The following is an 18,093-nucleotide window of genomic DNA, read 5'->3' as shown; positions in this document are numbered from 1 at the left end:
TTGTATTTACTGACCTCAGTGAGCAAGTTTTAGGAATAGTTAATTACGTTCCACAAGGATTACAGTTTTAAGTCTGTACCATATGGTTCAATATTCTCTGCTGAAGCCATTTGCAGATGGTTAGGAAGTTAAGGTATTGCAAATGAAAAGCTTTGATCATAGTGTTGTTACGAAATATACAGTCAGTCTGTGATGGACTGTCTTTAACATTAATGGAAAAAGTAGCAAATCAGAATAATAAATAATACAGTTAAGACTTGTTCATCACCATACCAGCTATAATAGCATGGAAGAGCTATTTCTGCCAGTTTTATTTCTGAAAGTAATCCTTTTGATTTCAAAAGTCTCTCTCACATAAATATTACTTGTTGAAGCAGAAGGTTGTCAGATTAGGCAGTAGATATTTGTTAACTTATTTTAGATGACATATTACTGTGGGGAAATGTGGGCCTTGGACACCTTTAAAATGTTTTGACAACAGAAATGCAAGAAAAAAAAAAAAGAGGGAGGGAAACCTTTGAGGAAATGTTTGGGTCATTAATTCCCTTAACTTCTACATACCTGCTGCTGTGAGTGATGGACGCTGGGAAGCCTTGCTGACTGTGTCAGGTCTAGCTCAAATATTTACGCTGTGAAAGTCAAGGTTGGATACTAAATCTGTCCCAGTTGGTGATAGCACCTCCTGGAGATATCACACAACTTAGTCCATGCTTTAAAATCAAGAAAGCAGAAGAGAGAATTATAGAAGTAGCAGTAAAAGGATCACCAAACTAATGTGAACTTGGACTGTTATGGGAAAAGAGCACTAAAATAGTAGCAAGCTTTTCCTGGCCCTTTCTGATACCTTTCTGCAGCAGATAAACACAAAAGCAATGTTGAATCTGAGAAGAATTGTTTATGGCCATCAGAGGGAAGTTAGCAGCTGGGAGAAGTATACAAGAGGGCTAATTAAAATACAGAGAGCATATTGAAGTCTGTCTTTTTTTTTTTTCTTTTTTTTTTTTCTGGTACCTTGTAGTGGGGTTGTGTTCATGCATCTCTGTCCTGTGTTTCTTTCCTCCTTCAGGTGTACGTAACTGAACCTAGTGGGATGGAGTTCACACCATGTCAAGTTGAAGCACGTATTGGCCAAATATTGGAGCTGCCTCTGAGAATTAACGGCCTAACAAATGTTGAAACGGGCAAGACGGTCCCACTGAGCGACTGCTCACACTTTGATCTAGTTGTGGAAGTAGAAAACCGTGGTGTGTTCAGGCCACTTCAAGGTGATTTGACCCCCTCACTGTCTTGAAAGTTAAATGTTGCTAAGTCACAGATTTCCTTTAAGTCACTGTTTCAATTGCTGTGTACAGTATTCCCACAGAGGTGCTTAACTTCAGAGGTGGGGAATCAGAGTAGTTTTATTCTGAGGGTGTATTTACTTTTTTATGCAGAACTTCCCTTTGACATTTTTGATGTTTTGGGGTACCCTGAAAGCATCTTGGCAATTATTTTATTGGATAAGGTGTAGTCTCCTGTATGTCCTTCTACTGATTTAGCATTTTTAACATACTTTTATAACAAAGCTGATGGGTTTTCTCGTAAGAGGGGTCCATGTGCATTATGTTTTGAGGTAGCATTGGAAGACTTACATGAACACTAAGATTAGTAACTGCTTTGCCCAAATTGTCCAGCAATACTTTCAGTTCTATAAAGATACTGTTCATTGTTTGCTCATAAGGAACTAAGACAATCAGCTGCCTAATTTTTGCCAAAGCTCTGTCATTGTTAAGCTCATTGCTTTAAGAAATGCCTCTTGTCAGGTTTATTAAGAGTATGAAGTATGCATGTTACTTTTAAAAACTGACATTAATGTTGCTGGGCTAAGTGGACGCTGAGCAATGTGCTTGTTCCTGTGTCTGAATTCAGTATGTTATTCAGATGTACTATTAATTTTTTCCTAGTGTCTCTGGTATGGAAGCTCTTTCCTGTGCTATTGAGCCAGTAAAACCAGTCTGCCTTGTACCATCTGTTTGCCTGAGAGGCAGCTATTTTAAATGTCACTATGTAGTATGCTGTTGTACGGTTTGTTTCAAAAAAAGAAAAAGTAGACCCTTCTCAAACCCCTAAATGTCCTCTAAGTAAGCAGAGAAATTTCATGAAAATACCTTGCCTTCAGCTAGAGAAATGATGTATTGCCTACAGTTCAAGTTGTTCTATGCAGGAAAGCTTGTCTAAGCAGTGTTACTTAGTTGTGCTTAATTACGGGGCAGTTTCATTTTAGAACAGCAAGATGAAATATTCAGTAAGAGGTAGAAGATATATTAGTTTGTACCAGAGTGAAAACTCATGTCTTGTTTAGGACAGTATGAAAATAAAGAAGTTTGTGAGACATGGATACTTTGGTAAGTGTTGGGTTTGAGGTGAAAGACAGTAATGAACATTTTCACCCATTTGGTTGGAGAACACATCTCTACTTCCTTCTGGTGGAAATGCTTTTGTCAAGAAAAGTAATGTTGAACTTGCATTAAAATGCTTGGGCATTTCTCTCCAAACATGTATTTATGTATTTTTAATTTATCTGACAGGAAGGCTTAAGCCAACTGCTGATTTTTGTAGTGGAGTCAGAGTGAAAGCTGAAACTCAAGGATACACAGCACTTGTTGTTAGTTACACCCATGGTCATGTCCACCTCAGTGCTAGCATCACCATTGCTGCTTATTTACCGTTAAAAGTAAGTCTGTTTTTGCTGTTCCTTAAAGCAATCCATCACTTAAAATGCCTTTAAATGACAAATAGCAAGTTGATATTATGTAGTGAGTATGTTTAAAGAAAATGATGTGGGTGATTGATTCACAGGAAAGATTTTATGGACTGTTTGGGGGAACTGTGTTTTAAGCCTTTCTCTGTGGAGCATATATATAAAATAGAGTTTGTCTACATGGACATTGCAAAACAACTATAGAGGAGTGAGTAGTGTGATAGCAAACTAACAGATTGTCTGCAACTTCTGAAGTGAAAAGTGAATTTGATATCCTTGCCCATTTTTCAGACTTTTGGCAAAAGAGTCACAGTTGCTGCCCTCTGAAGAAATATGCAGGACAGTAATAGGAGTCAACCGGCATCTGAGTGAGGATGTATATCTTGTTTTGCACAGCACACCTGAATTAGTAATTTACTTTTCAGCAGACTCTAGATGGGTGAAAAATTATGAGACTCAAATAGGGTTTTTTTTTGACTGTCCATTTGAACTGATTAACAATTGGCTTAATAAGGTAATAAGGGGGCAGTCACAATTCTGTGTCCATAGTGGGAAATGGAAGTAGACCTAGCTTATGATTTCTGCTTTCATAGTATATAAACTGATTTTTGCAAGAAGGCAAAGCTGGCTTACCTATATGGCAGTGAAAACTTATGCTTTTTTTCCCTACAAATGGGAGAAACTTATTTCACTGTTGGAGAGTTCACTAAAGAAAACAGGAAAAACAAACTTGAGTTTATAGGGTCAATATATGGAAATATGAAACAGTATGTTTGTGTTACCCTCATCTTCAGAGACCTAGCACTGAATCTGCAAAGCTGAAGTCTAATACATTTGACCGTAGCTTTTTTCCCCCAAATCTGGAACAAAAGTTTGTGCAAATTGTACAAATTTGTGACTGTAATGATGATTTTACTTTTTAAATATGCTTTTCTGTCAAATATCTTAAATAGCTAGTATAATTATTTGAAGATGCTGAGATATCCTAAGCAGAGTCTGTAAACTTTCTATTATGGGCAGCAATGTGAGAAAGAGAAATAGTCCCTTTAATTAGGATTTTTTTATATGTATGGTATCATTCACATTTATTAGTAAAGCCCCTTGAGATGTTGTATTCATATATGAAGTTAAATGATTCTAGGGTACTTAACAGAGCCAATACACGGTGACAAGGAGGGTAGATTAAGTGCACTTTAAAAATATAATCTGTGCTTAGATATCTCAGTGAAGAACTTCTTTTTCTTTGAAATGTAGAACAGTGATTTCCACATTATTTTCCCTCCTTTCTGTAGAATGAAATATTTATTATGCCCAGAAATGGAAGGCAGAATTTTTCTATCCAGTATCTATTTAAAAAAAATAAATTATAAGATGGAAAGTGAGAGAAAGATAAACAGGAGTCAAAGGGTAGGCAGACACTTGAGACTAGATCTCATAGTTTTCCAATGGGTTTTTACCTTTATATTACAAATACAACGAGGGAGTAAGTGGGAGTAGAGAAGGAACATTTATATCAACCCTTGCCTTCTCTCTCTTCCTACCAAAATGTATCTATGGAAAGAATTGAACCATCCTTTATGTTAGCTGCTATTTCTTTCTTACTAAACATCTAAGTAACATGATGATGCAGAACACAAGCTACAAATGGTTATTGTGTGTTAAAATGTCAGGTTAATTTCTATGATGATAAACAGCACAGGCTGTGCCAGTGATGCACATCAATGTAGAATTTGTTGTAGAGGTTTGAAGTAAAATTTGTTTAGGAGAATAATTACATGCGCAGCACTGTGCTGGAGAGAGCATTGTCAAATGAAAATAAAATTGACATTATTTCATTCATTTAACGTACTGTCTGTTTAAAAAATGTAGAATACTATCTCTCTGCATGTGCTTAGAAGAGTATATTAAAAGTCTTTCTCTTGCTGTAATTCTTCATGAAAGAGATGTGATAAGAATGTAGTTAAAACTTTTCTTTGGATTCATGAGTTCCTTTGAATATAATCCAGCTGGACGGAATTCTTGTAGGTGATGCTAATTATTTTGGTACAACTCTGTTCTTAAACAACCATGCTTACAAACCACTGTGTGGGAAAAATCATAGCCTCATCAAAGTAACAAAGATAGCTCCTCCGTTAAGAAGGAAGTTTCTTTTGCAAAGTACAACCAAACTATGTGTAAATAGAATCATTAATTTGTAATTAATTCTTTCATTACAGACTATTGATCCTCTGTCTGTTGCTTTAGTGACTTTGGGTTCCTCTAAAGATATGTTATTTGAAGGAGGACCTAGACCATGGGTACAAGAACCTTCAAAGTTCTTCAGGAACGTCACTGCTGAGGATGCAGAAAGTATTGGTCTGTCTTTATTTGGACCTCCTACATCTCGAAATAACCTCCAGCACTGGGTCAGAGTGTCTTGCAAAAGCCTGGGAGAGCAAGTAAGTTCCAGAAGGTATTTGTGTTGCCCTCCATCAAACGCTGAGCTAAGGCAACTGAGAACAGGCTTCAGACAGATTTATGATACCGTGTACCTTTTATATAACAAGTAGTTTTTATAATAAGCCACTAAAGTACTTGAGTAAGTATATTGTTTATGCATTGTGATGCTGGTACAGGTTTTAGAGTGAGCATTTTGTAACATGATGTTATAAAGTGGTTTATGATGAGTTTATTGCAGCATAAAGCCAAATCACAGAAACCTTATCTTGTAGAATGCGTTAAACAGATCCTAGTAAGTGCAGCTTCAGTTGCATAAATAGGATCATAGCAGAAGGTTACTGCAGTAAACTGACTCTTCTGTCTGACCTGCTTCTCTTAACCAAGTTACCTTCCATGGAATGCTGTTTTTTTTCAAACAAATGACAGCCATATGAATTTACTGCTCTCTGATATTTGTGCAGTCTTTGTGGCAGTGGCTGTAGTCATTTTCCACCTGGTCTTTTTTCTCCAACACACAGAAGTGATTTACCCTGCTTTACTCACCCCAGCCAGTCTATAAAGCATTTAGCTTTGATTTAATATTTTTCTCCTGTAATTCTGCAAAGCCTAAGCATTTTGGTGTGACTGCCAAACTGTTTAACTGATTTCCTTAGCGGATGCTGCACAAAGTGCAGCTATTTCTGAATTTGCACTTACAGAAAGGAACAACTTTTGTTGTTGTCTATGACTGTGCATGCATTGGCTGGCTGTCCTCAGTGTTGTCCAGCACAGATCACATCTACATAGCTCTGGCTAGCATCAGTGCATGAGTGGATAAGGCAGGTAACCAGAGCTACCTCAGCCTGCTGGGATAGCATTCTCTGTGTTTATATTCACTTTGTTTTGTCGAGGGCTAGAAAAAGGAATGTAAAATAAAACATAAGATGTCTTTAAACACACTGAAGTGACTATAAATATTGTCTTTGGGCTGTTCTATTCTCACTCTGCAAAAAAACATCTGCCTGTTAGCTTTTTAAGTTACAAAAGATTTGTTGTTTGAATCAAGTTTGATAGACATAAACCTGAATACCTAGGAAAAGTTCCCAGGAATAGTACTTTGATAATGGTATAGAATTGTTCTTGAAATATGCAGCTCCTTTTACATCTTCCTGTGTCTTAATGGTGCTGTAAATTCCCGAGAATCATATTGTTTGTTCATTCTGACATCAGAGTGTAACTGAGATCTGTGAGGCAGAATATGCCTGAACTCAGTAGTCCTTCTCTCTTTCCTCACTTGCTTGTTTTCATAATTGTACAGGTTATTGCCTTAACAGTTGGAAACAACCCCACAATCACCAACCCTTTTCCAGCAGTTGAGCCTGCTGTTGTGAAGTTCATCTGTGCTGTCCCTTCACGACTCACTTTGACTCCTGTTTATGGAAGTCCTCAGCTTGATCTCTCCTGCCCTTTGCTACAACAAAACAAGCAAGTGGTAAGTCTGAGAAGTGACAGGAAAAGAATGTGTTCTTATAACTTAAAATCAGTATTTGGACCTCCACATACGAAATAAAGCATCTGACTGGCTGCAAGAGTAGCAGTAACTCTAGTGTTGTGGGCCACGCTGGTATCATTGTCTGCTTCTGCAGAGGTCAGTCTGAATGTGAGTTTCCTGCAGTGATTGTTCAAACAGGTTTATAAAGGGACTTACCAGAAAATAAGAGTATATGTAAAAGCATTTGGATTGTGACTTTGCATGGAAGTGTCACTGTGAGGAAGCCTTTCTGACTTGAGATAAACCTCTTTTTTTATTTTTAAAAAAAAAAAAAGAGGGGGGAAATGTTTCCAGCGGCTGTTTCTAAGGAAAGTACTTTTTCCCTATACCACTTCATTCTAATCTAACTATTCTATTTAGTATTTAGAGATATATTTTACTATACACATGTTATTACATGAGTGTAAATTTGTGTGTGTCTTATTAGTAAAGGCAAAAACACTGCTGATGTGAAGATACCTATGTAAGCATATACAGTGAGTATTGTTCAGTGACATCAGATGTATTCAGCTTTGGAAATCTGAGTCACAATAAGTGGACAATGCATACGTGTAGATTGTCAAGCATAAAGAACTCTGTTCTACATCCTAATGAGTGCCGTCACATGTTGTCTGCTGAGTAAACTGTGTGTTTTGTCATGTTAATATCACCAGGCAAATATAAAAGTCATCCTAATTTCTTAAAACTGCAATGTGTATTGAGTTGATGAATAATTTTAAGTAACTTCTATGTAATAACAAGATGAGAAGGAGATTTTTGTGTATTATAAGTCACTTCAGAGTTCTCCTGTTTTTCTAGCTCCATTATGTGTCAGTTAGACTACATCAGTACACCGCTATTGCTAAGGCATTTCACAAGATGAACACTAGAATTTTGAGGAATGTCTTCTGACAAATAGCAGTATTTTTCATTATTTGTTTGAATTCTAAAGACGACATAGTTAAGCTGAGTGGTTTGATTTTTATTTTAGGGTAATTCACTGGCTAAAAAAACCCCACCCTCCCACCCCCCAAAAAATCTCCTTGCAGTTGAAATACAGCTTAATGACTTTGCATTGATAGCTCATTTTAATGAACATTACTCATGTAATGAGTGTTATAATAAATCTCATGGAACTTGGTATACATTTGTTCCTTTTAATGATTAAAAAATCCTCTTGCATCTGTTCAGTTCAAAGTATTAATTCTTTTTCAGGTTCCTGTTTCAAATTATCGCAATCCAGTACTGGATCTGGCTGCATATGACCAACAGGGCAGTAGATTTGATAACTTCAGTTCTCTTAGTGTTATCTGGGAATCAACAAAAACGTCCTTAGCTAATATTGAGCCTGATACGCCAATGGAGCTGACTCTGAAAGAAGATGGAAGTGGTCAAAAGAAAATGCATGGTATGAATTAGTTTAAATGAGCATTTCATTATTTGAAGAAGGTCAGGATTAAATCTATTTGGTAATGTCTCATCTTGATAAAAGAAATGACTGCAGATTACAGTAATATTTCAGCTTATCCTCAACATGCATTTTAAGTGTGTGCTATTTAAAAAACAAACAAACAAAAAACAACAAAAAAACCCAAACCCAATGCCCAGAACCATTCTCGAGAGAGAAAATCGTTGTTTAGAATGATAATGGAAGAGATTAGCAGTGTACATTTCATCTTTTCCTTCCCCGTAATCACATTTATTTGACTTTTTGTTTGATTCTAGGCTTACAAACTGTACTAGTTCATCATGAGTCTGGAACAACTGCCATCTCTGCAACTGCAACAGGGTATCAGAAATCCCATCTCAAGGCAGCTAAAGTAAAAATACCGGTACTCAGAACTCTGGTGGTTTTGTTCCCATTTTGCTATGATGCTTAATGTACAGTGTTCCTCTAATTATTTCCTTAGTGCCTAGTAATGTAAAAATAAGGCAGCTCCATAGCTGATTCTGAAGACAGACTCATACCACAATGTTTTTATAATGTTCATGGCTTTTCCTGCTTTCCTCTGCTTTTCCTCATGCTGCTATCCGTATCAAATATATCCAATTTTTTTTTAAACAATCTGGGCAAGGGGATTACAAAGAATTGTTTCAGTTGGTTTTGTTTCTATTTCGTTTTTTTAATGAGTTGGTGAATCTCTGCTGCTTCCCCTTCACTAAAGCAACCATGTGCTTAGTGCAGCTGTCACTGGGGAAAGCAAATGTATTATTTCCACTGCAAAACTGGGTAGAAAGGTTCTGCATGAGCAAAGCAAAAGCTGGCTGATATCCTCATATGGACCATATGTAAAATCTAAGCTCTGACTAATACTCTTTCCTTTTTTTTTCTTTGGTCTCACATTGATATTAAGGAAGGGAGAGATTACTCATTTGTACAGTGCCAGCCATAAACCTAGGCTCTAATTTTACAAATCATTAGCTACTCTCTGAAATACTTTAGTTTGTAGATACACCACACAAGGAAGAACAACAGCAAAAGGTACTGATGATGAACAAACAAGGCAGATGCAAACAGATGGCAATTTTCTGTTTGTGTCACTTTTTTTAACTGAATATAAATGCAGGTTTCAACCTATGGAACAACCTGACATGCAATCCTGTTTCACTAAATTGAAATTCTGTTTAATTTTGTTAAGCAAGATTTAAGCGGGTTTTGACTATATGTGGTTCTGAATCGAGTACCATGAAAATAGAGTTGAGACAGAGTAAAATATGGAGCTAGAGGTTACAGTATTTTTAATTCAAAGCAGGTAACAGATGGACACTAGTAATGTGAAATATCCCATGGCCTAGATTTCTGTCAGTATGTCCAAGGTTTGGCATCTGGATGGTAAATTTCTTTGGAAGATGATTTGTATTGCCAGTTGGTTCTTGTCTTTTCAGTGAGGTTTCCAGTCTACTCTTGTTGGGAAGCATGCTGTAGACACATTTCCACTGAAGAATTTGATTATAACTTAGTCAAAATTACTAGATTAGAGAGACAGTTACTTTGCCACCTAAGATATTTGGTTCTTTATCTTTTTTTTTCTCTTAAGAAAATTGAGTTGTAATAAGAACACTTGGTGTTCTGCAATCATTTTGTAATTCACTGTGCTCTGTTTTATTAAACCAATATTCAATATTCTTTCTTACATTTAGAGATAATTAGAAAAGTGAATTCTCTAAACTTTGCCTTCAGTTCAGAGAAGTTTATTGTATTTCAGTGTGGGATATGTACATGTACAATGGCACTAGAATTCTCTTAAGTTCTAGTCTCTGTGTTTAAGTTTGGGAGGAATCTGTTTGATAGTTGAAGGGTAGTTGTAGCTACCATTTCTGCTACAGTTAGATAGGTTCATGTGTTGTTTTTTTTAAAATCGGGTAATTTGTCTGCTTTTTTCAAATACATTAGAAATTGACTGCTATATTCTGCTTCACACCTGTCCATACTTACACCTTTCTTACAGACAAAACCACAAATAAAAATCTAATAGATGGTATACTAAGATGTCTTGATTGTTGTTCCATGTTTGAGTGGAGCATCCTATTATGTCATTAGGTTTTTTTTAAGATTCTACATCAAGGAAATAATTCTATTAATTAGGTGAAATGGGTACATAATACTAACTTCCTCTAAAAACATTTTCCCTTTCTAAGCTAATGTTATTATGAGTGAATGATTAAACTTGCATCTAGTCCAGCGTTTATGTACTTACATTTAAGGAAGAATTTCTTTTGGTGGCCTGCTAGAAAGAATCCTAAAAAGATGACCTTGAAGTAGAAGAAAACATTCTGACTCTATGCTTTATCAATTTGTATGAACTTACAACATGTCTCTGAGTTAATATCCTGTCGTGTATGTCAGACTTGGTTAACTGATCCTGCTACATCTTTTACTCATAGGCCTTTGTTCTTTGTCTTGGTCGGAGGTGCAGAACACAACAGTGTGTCCTGTATATGACCTTACCTGTACAAGACAGCTAGCAGCTGAGCCAATTACTAGATCTTTTGGACATTCTATTAACCTCAACTTCTCCAGCTCTGACTCTTTGTTCATCTGCTTTAAACATTCTTCCCTGCATATACAAGAGACTTGCACCGTTTTCTGATTCTTGGTGTCTGCTATAACAGCTAGAATTTTTTCTTTCAGTATGAACCTCTTCTACCAGTGTCTGCCAGTATCGAACTGATACTAGTGGAAGATGTAAAAGTGAACCCTACTGATGTCTCCATTTACAATCACCCTGACATACAGGTAAGGAATTATTCTGCTATTTTTGAACTGCGGGGAGGAAAACATAAAAAATTATATGATATGTGTCAGGATACCAGTCTTAGCAATGTACTAGAAAGATACAAGCTGATTTTGCATGCTTTTCTGGTTTTGCAGGCAGAACTTTTCATCAAAGAAGGTTCTGGATATTTTTTCATTAATACCAGTGTTGCAAATGTTGTAAGAGTGGCTCATGAGGAAACTCAAGGTATTGCTTTGGTGAGTGAAGTGTTTTGTTATTTTATATCTCTTTGGTGATCTGAATATCGTTCTGCAGTTTCATCACTATTGGTCATTTTCCAGTACATGTAGATAGAGAGGCAATAACTGAATCTTGGATGTGTTCGCCTGTCACAGTCAAGCTTCAGACAGGGGATCTTTGCACTAGCAATTTCAGATATAGTTTCAGGTGTAGGAAATTTTCACTACAATTGTGATGTATACGTATGCTCTGTATAAGATAAAAGCCAGTACCAAGTTGTTCTTTACCCATTACAATTTTGCAGTAAAATATTCCTGATTTCGTAAACACAAAATGAAAAATAATGTGACAAAATTATTCAGAAGTGTTATACAAAAGATTAATTGGTTTCTAGAAAAATATTGTAGGCCAATACTTCTGAAATCTTCAATTCTTCTTCTAGTGCTATTTCAGGATATTTTGCTATCACAGTATTTCATCCTGATTCTGTGAATGAATATCTATGAAAAAGTTCATCTCTGATCTCCATATTAAGTTTTTAACGCACTTTTCCACTAGAAGATGCAACTAAACTACAGTTATGCTTCATTTTATCCAGGCCCAGGAATGAGATGCATTCTACAGTGAACAACAATAAAACTGTATATTTGCATTGTAGCTTTCATTAGACAAGAATTGGAAGTGACACAAATTGTTTTAAAGAGTAGTCTTTACAAATCCATAATTTACAGATTTATCTTGTAATAAATAACATTGATAAAGTTGTGAAACAATGATGATAAAGGTAGATTATTTTTTTTCTCATTGTTGAGAATATGGAAAGTATTGGTGAAACATTTTGATTGTCTCTAACTGTTGGAAGTGTAAGGTGGGAATATTTTTCCAACCAAGTCAGCTAGGCACAGAGGTGGGGAAAAAATAGAAGACATGAGCTTGTTTTTGAATATTGTACACTGTTTCAACTCTTAATGGTTTTTCAGTCAGATCTCCCTCATGGGTTTAGCAGTACTTTAACTGATGTACACAAGATAATTTCAGAATAGAGCAGTGAACTTAAGTAGTGGAACGCTGCCAACAAGACAGGCTTTGTGAAGTACAAAAAGAGATTTATTTTAACTACCTGTCAGATTAAAGGAGAGAAAACCCCATTTTTTAACACATTTAAAAACCATTTTGAAAAAACAAAACAAAACCCAAACCCAACATTTTAAAAGTTTGCTAGTCCTGCATGCTATATTTGAGTTAAATCCCAGTATCTCCTATGGATTTTTCTTTCTATGGAAGCCAGCAGAATAATCTGCGTAGAAAATCGGCAAGTTCCAGTCTGACATGCCAGACTGATGTCATGGCAGGTATCAGTGGAGCTAAGCTGATCCAGGATGGTTCAATAGTAAACTATTCTGAGAAACTAAATTCAAGTTATCTAGAGCAGTGATTCTCAGGCTTTTTACTGGTGCTGCCAAGGATAAATTTTGTACCTCTTATTCTCTTTTTGACACAGCAGCTTTTCTGGACATGGGTGGTAGCATGGGAGAACAATGAATAGTGGTAAACAGTGAAATATACTGTATGCTAGGGAGCGTCTGGACACCTAATAGGAGATGAGAACAGAAGAGGTAGCTGGGACAGGAACAGTTTTTGTAAGTTGTACTAGCCCTGCTTTCCCTTTTGGCCCTCCACTCTGGTAGCATCTTTTCTCTGGTCTCCCAGCCCAAACTGAGCTCTCTTACATCGTCCTTCCTGTGGTTGTGCTGGCTGCCTCCTCCTGGCCACATCCCCTTCTCTACTTTCCATGGCTGTGTGTTAATGTATTTGTCCCCAGCACCTGTATTAGCCACCTGCTTTGAGAACTGCCGCTGTTCCGAAAGCTGACAGTTATTAAAACTTTATATTCCTTTTTATTTTGAGGCAAAAGTAAGAGTGGTGCCCTCAAAGAACAAAATGTCAGCTCTCCCCACTGCTTTTACTGCTCACTCCTGTGGTGCTGCCAAGTAATGCTATGAATTATATTAAATTCCTTTGAACTGGGGGGCCTGGCTGTCCATCACCCCTTGTTTCAGAGTTCATCTTCAGAAGCCAGATGAGTGCATAGAATAGGACAGCAAATATCTGTGCTGTCTCTGGCCAAAGTGAAGGTACCTGTGAAGATGAAGAGAATAGTTGGGATCATCCCTGAGGTGTGTGGCAAGGTCAGGCAAATTGCAAGAGAACTGCAAAGATGATGTGAGCAAGGTGTGGATGCATGGCCTTGAGAGGGTGTGTGGAGACGACTTTGGGGTTGGTGCCTAGGTCTGAGGGCTTGTATTTGCAAGCAGAGGTGTTTTTCCTCATTGTTTGATTCTTGCTGTATTCTGAGATATGTAATGTGTACATTGTTTGTATAAACAATTAATAAAATAGTAGTAATTGTATCAAAGAAATACCTGGTTTGTCAGCTGTCATCTTACTTGGGAAGATCTACCACCAGATTTTGGCTATTCATTCAGATTAAAAGCAATAACTGTAAAGTAATGAATCTTGTAGGAAGCAATACCAATGCTTTATAAGCACGGTCTCTGTCCTTGATATTTTTTTCTTATCATTTTGTTTTTCACTCCACTAAGAAAAGTTTCATTGCTCTGAATGATTTGCTGTGGGTTTTTTTGTCCTTCTGATGGCAGAAGAATAAGAGGATGCCAGACCGCTTCTAGATTAAGATATGTTAATTCAGTTGCTGCCCAGAGGCCATTTGCATTAGCTCAATAGTATGATACTTTTTACATGTGTTTTACAGCTTTACCTTTACTTTGGTGGAAGAATTATCTATGTCAAAGGCTCGGAGACTTCCACATCCAACTGTATCTGACCTGAAAGTAATATAAATTTTATCCTATGGATGACAGACAAATGAAAATAAGAAGTGCTATAATAGAATTTTCTCTTGGCATTGCAGGTGCATCCTCTCCTTCCAGGATCAGTGACTGTAATGATTCATGACTTGTGTTTGGCTTTCCCTGCACCAGCTAAAGCTGAAATTTATGTATCTGATATACACGAACTGTACGTCCGAGTTGTTGACAAGGTTAGTGGCTTTGAAACCAGCATTATTAGCTGATCCAGATTGCCCTGATTCCTTGTGCTGATCATGAACATAAAGATGAGACATGTACAAGACGATACGATGGTTAGGTTAGGGCCGTCTGCTGCAGCTGTATGACCCTTAGAGAAATAGTTTGATCTCCCTGTGTTTCTGTTTCTCCCTCCCAAATTTATCCTCTTAGGTTGTAAGTCTTTCAGAGTATCAGGTGTCTCATACTTCATGTTCTGTGTGGCAGCAATCTCAACTTTTGCATTTACACAGCAATGTTAATTCACAATTTATATGAACACACTAATTTACATTTCCTGTTGTTTAAAGTGCATGAGAGCAATTCTTTTAGGAGTAGTTTTTGCCCCAAGGTCATTTTTCATATGTCATGTTTTAAAAAATTAAAAAAAAAAAATAGTCCAATTCATTTTACTTGCCAGCTTGGGTGCGTCTTATACAAAATAAGTGTTGATATTTTGGATGTTTTAATTATGCCCTTGCCAGCTGAAAGACCTGAATTAATTTATTTAATTTGATGCTAACCATAGCTGGCAGGGATTATTCTTTAAAATCAGTGCTAATCTAACCTTGAGGCTTTATCTCTAATACCCTACTAATAGTGTAATACAAAATAAAATGAAAATGTTTATGCTAATAAATAAGAAAAGTTTAAATGAAAAATGATTGGATGCAACTGTGTTTCAGGTGGAGATTGAAAAAACAGTTAAAGCTTATGTCAGGGTTCTGGATGACTCTAAGAAACCTTTTCTGGCGAAATACTTTGCTGTCATGGATCTAAAACTAAGGGCAGCATCTCAGATTGTTTCACTTGTGTAAGTTAATGGATTTTCTTATTAATCTGCAAATATGTTTATAGGCAGAATAACCAAAAAATGAGTAAAGGTATAGGCTTGGAGGCATGGTAGTATACAATGACTGAGTTTTTATTTATTTTATTTTTGTAAAGTTTTAATTAGCTGTTAAAAAATGGTTATTTGCCAGGAAAATTGCCTAAGCTAACAGTGTAAATCTTGTTGACTGATGAAAGCGACAGTATTCATATGCTATAATATTTCATGGAGCCTTATGCATCTTGAAAGCAGTGACTCAGCAAATAACGTCAGGTGAAGAACTCTGTGAAGACATATCTGATGTTATCAAACTCATTCTGCCCATGGCAGGGGGTTTGGAATTAGATGATCTTTAAGGTCTTTAAGGTTGGAAGGTGATCTTCCAACCCACACAATTCTATGATGATTCTATGATTCTATCTGTTACTGAACCTTTTAGAAACAGGTAGGCTAAATCATCCTATTGCCTTGAAGCTCCTTATTTTCTGAAGTCTAAACACAATGATTAAAATCACAGAAAAAGAGGTTTTTGGACTGTTGTTTTTTAGTGTTGAGGTAATCAGTAAAAATCATGTGTGTGTATTTGCATACACCATGTAGTACTGCTTGGCTGTATCTATCCCACTCCATTAAATAGTGTCAAGGTATGTAATCAAGGCTTGTGCCACTATTGCCCATACTGGTCAAATTGTTAGTGGGCTCCCTGGCAGAGTTTTGGTCTGTTCCAACTAACACTCTTGTTTCATTTTTATTTCACGTATTTCATTTTAAGATAAAAAATAGGCTACAAAGAGCCATTTCATGATGTTACAAGTAGAAATGTGATCGTTGCCTTAATTTTACTTAAGACATAGTCACTTAGTCATCCTTAGGATAAAACTGCTATGCACTAAATAAATTAATTACATTTGTTATTCATGTAATTTATTCAATGACTTTCTCTATTTTAATGTTTTTCTTTGCTACAGCCCACTCAGTGAAGCTCCTGATGACCATACTGCTGCTTTCCTAGTGCATGGGATAGCCATTGGGCAGACTAGTCTTACCGCAACTGTTGCTGACAAAAGAGGACAAAGAATCAGCTCTGCTCCACAACAGATTGAAGTAAATAATATCAAACAAAATATATGCGTAAACAAAATCTGTGTTATGATAGAATAGCAACAGTATATCATAGTTAATTTATAGTATAGTAATTAATTTGCCAGAAAAAATAAACAGAGCATTCTGTCCAGAAGTTATCCAAATGCTAATCTGTTTCAGATTTCATGGTGTTTTTTAACTGCAAGTGATGAGTTAAGTTTCTGCATGCTCAATTTACTGTAATTAAGCAAGTGAAGACCCACTTTTACACTTGTATGTACTGTTTTGTGACATAATTTATCTGATTGAAATAGTATGAACACAAGTATACATATTTCTGTTTTTAGGTTTTTCCCCCATTTAGACTACTGCCAAGGAAAGTGACCCTAATTATTGGGGCCATGATTCAGGTAAGGCATCTTCTTACATATCTTGGGGTTTTTTTGTAATTTCTATTTTAAAATAAATGTTCATAACCTATTTTTTCAGGAGTAGATATTCAACTTGGCAATTTAGCTACATTCACATTGAATACTCCTCCTAACAAGAATAGTTTCATTCTTGAGCCACCTTCTTTTTGCTGTATTGGATCAAAGGTTTCATATTTATTTGTGTCAAGGGAGCGTCAGCTTTTCCAGTGTTAAATACCAGCACAGCGTTAGTAATCTGTCACCTCCAAGAAATTAAGCACAGTGGGCTAGTTCTACAAACTGAAACACGGAGCAGAGTTATACCATGTGTGGTGAAGAGAAAGTGAGCTAAATTTTTCTGAAACTTTCAATAGGCTGGATGTAACATCAGCCTATTGTGTTCTACAAAGCACATAGTCTGCTTTTGTGCTTAGCTTACGTATTTTCCAGTCCAACATCATGGAAGGACCAGAATGCAGGAGAAATCAGCCCTGAGATGCCCTAGGAAGGTTCAGACAGCCTTTTCTTACTGAAGACATTGTGGTGCTGAGCACGGAAGGGGTTGTCACCATTTAAGGCTGGGCCGACTCTTAAAAGAGGTGGCAGATGCTCTCTGTTAAACCCTCCCTCTAGTGTACCCTGTAACACTAACCAGAACAAATATCTGATGGGCTAATTTTAGTTGTTTTGTGTGCTGTTAATTATAGATCACTTCAGAAGGAGGCCCTCAACCTCAGTCCAACATCATTTTCTCCATCAATGATGAGAAGATTGCGTCAGTGAACAGCACTGGACTTGTCAGAGGAGTGGCAATTGGGAATGGAACGGTAACAGGAGTGGTGCAAGCTGTTGATGCAGAGACAGGCAATCTTGTCATGGTGTCTCAGGTAATGTTTTATGATACTGTTTGGAGCTGAAAGAGGCTCTCTAACTTATGGGTTTGGCTCAAAAGGGACAAATAGTCTTTTTGCATTAGTAATGTTATCTTGTGCACTTGATTCCTGGTTTCCTTAAGGAGATGAAAAATCAGTGTTTCTTACTCCCTGATCTATGAACTTACACATGTGCTGACACAGGTGATACTTTCAACAGATAGCTAAATCTTGCTGTATCTTAAAACAAAGTTCTACTGATAACTCAGGTAGACTTTATGAACAGTCTGATATCTGTAGAATTGATGAGTAAATCTAGAAAAGCCCATCTAAAGAAGCCTTTCTAAAACAGCACAAGGTTGTCCTTGCCTGCATCACCTCACAGTTTAGCAGCGTCTTATGTCAGTAGAAGTCAAGAAGGTAACCGTTGCCTAAGAAACACATTGTCTCTTAAGCTATAGGCAGGCTGTATAGAAAGCTGTCAGTCCATGCTGTAGTCTGAATCCATCTATGAAGCTCAAGCAGTGAATTCCTGATATTCCATCAGAATCTCTGTATAATTTCCTACTAGCTGAGCGTAAGGGAGCTGTTGAGCAGACCTATAAGGGAGCACAAGTCCTTGGGACTTGCATGAGACTAAACAATAGAACTTGGGCCAAATCTT

At 36.8% G+C, this 18,093-nt stretch overlaps 1 protein-coding gene across 1 annotated transcript; it reads left to right on the top strand.

The window, feature by feature from the left end:
• Positions 1-1,066: 1,066 nt before the first annotated feature.
• On the top strand, positions 1,067-17,444 carry LOC104155701 (nuclear pore membrane glycoprotein 210-like; the record flags this gene model as incomplete). Its single annotated transcript, XM_009706331.1, has 13 exons — positions 1,067-1,265; positions 2,568-2,713; positions 4,957-5,178; positions 6,477-6,650; positions 7,905-8,097; positions 8,415-8,521; positions 10,822-10,926; positions 11,062-11,163; positions 14,079-14,207; positions 14,919-15,046; positions 16,033-16,168; positions 16,495-16,557; positions 17,265-17,444. Coding segments are annotated over 13 exons (1,884 nt in total), but the record flags the coding sequence as incomplete, so codon positions are not given.
• Positions 17,445-18,093: the final 649 nt, after the last annotated feature.

Source organism: Cariama cristata, unplaced genomic scaffold, assembly GCF_000690535.1.
Source record: "Cariama cristata isolate BGI_N322 unplaced genomic scaffold, ASM69053v1 scaffold41968, whole genome shotgun sequence".
NCBI classification, from domain to species: Eukaryota; Metazoa; Chordata; class Aves; order Cariamiformes; family Cariamidae; genus Cariama; species Cariama cristata.
The sequence above is the reverse complement of the archived record's forward strand: the minus strand, read 5'-3'. Positions and strand labels throughout refer to the sequence as shown.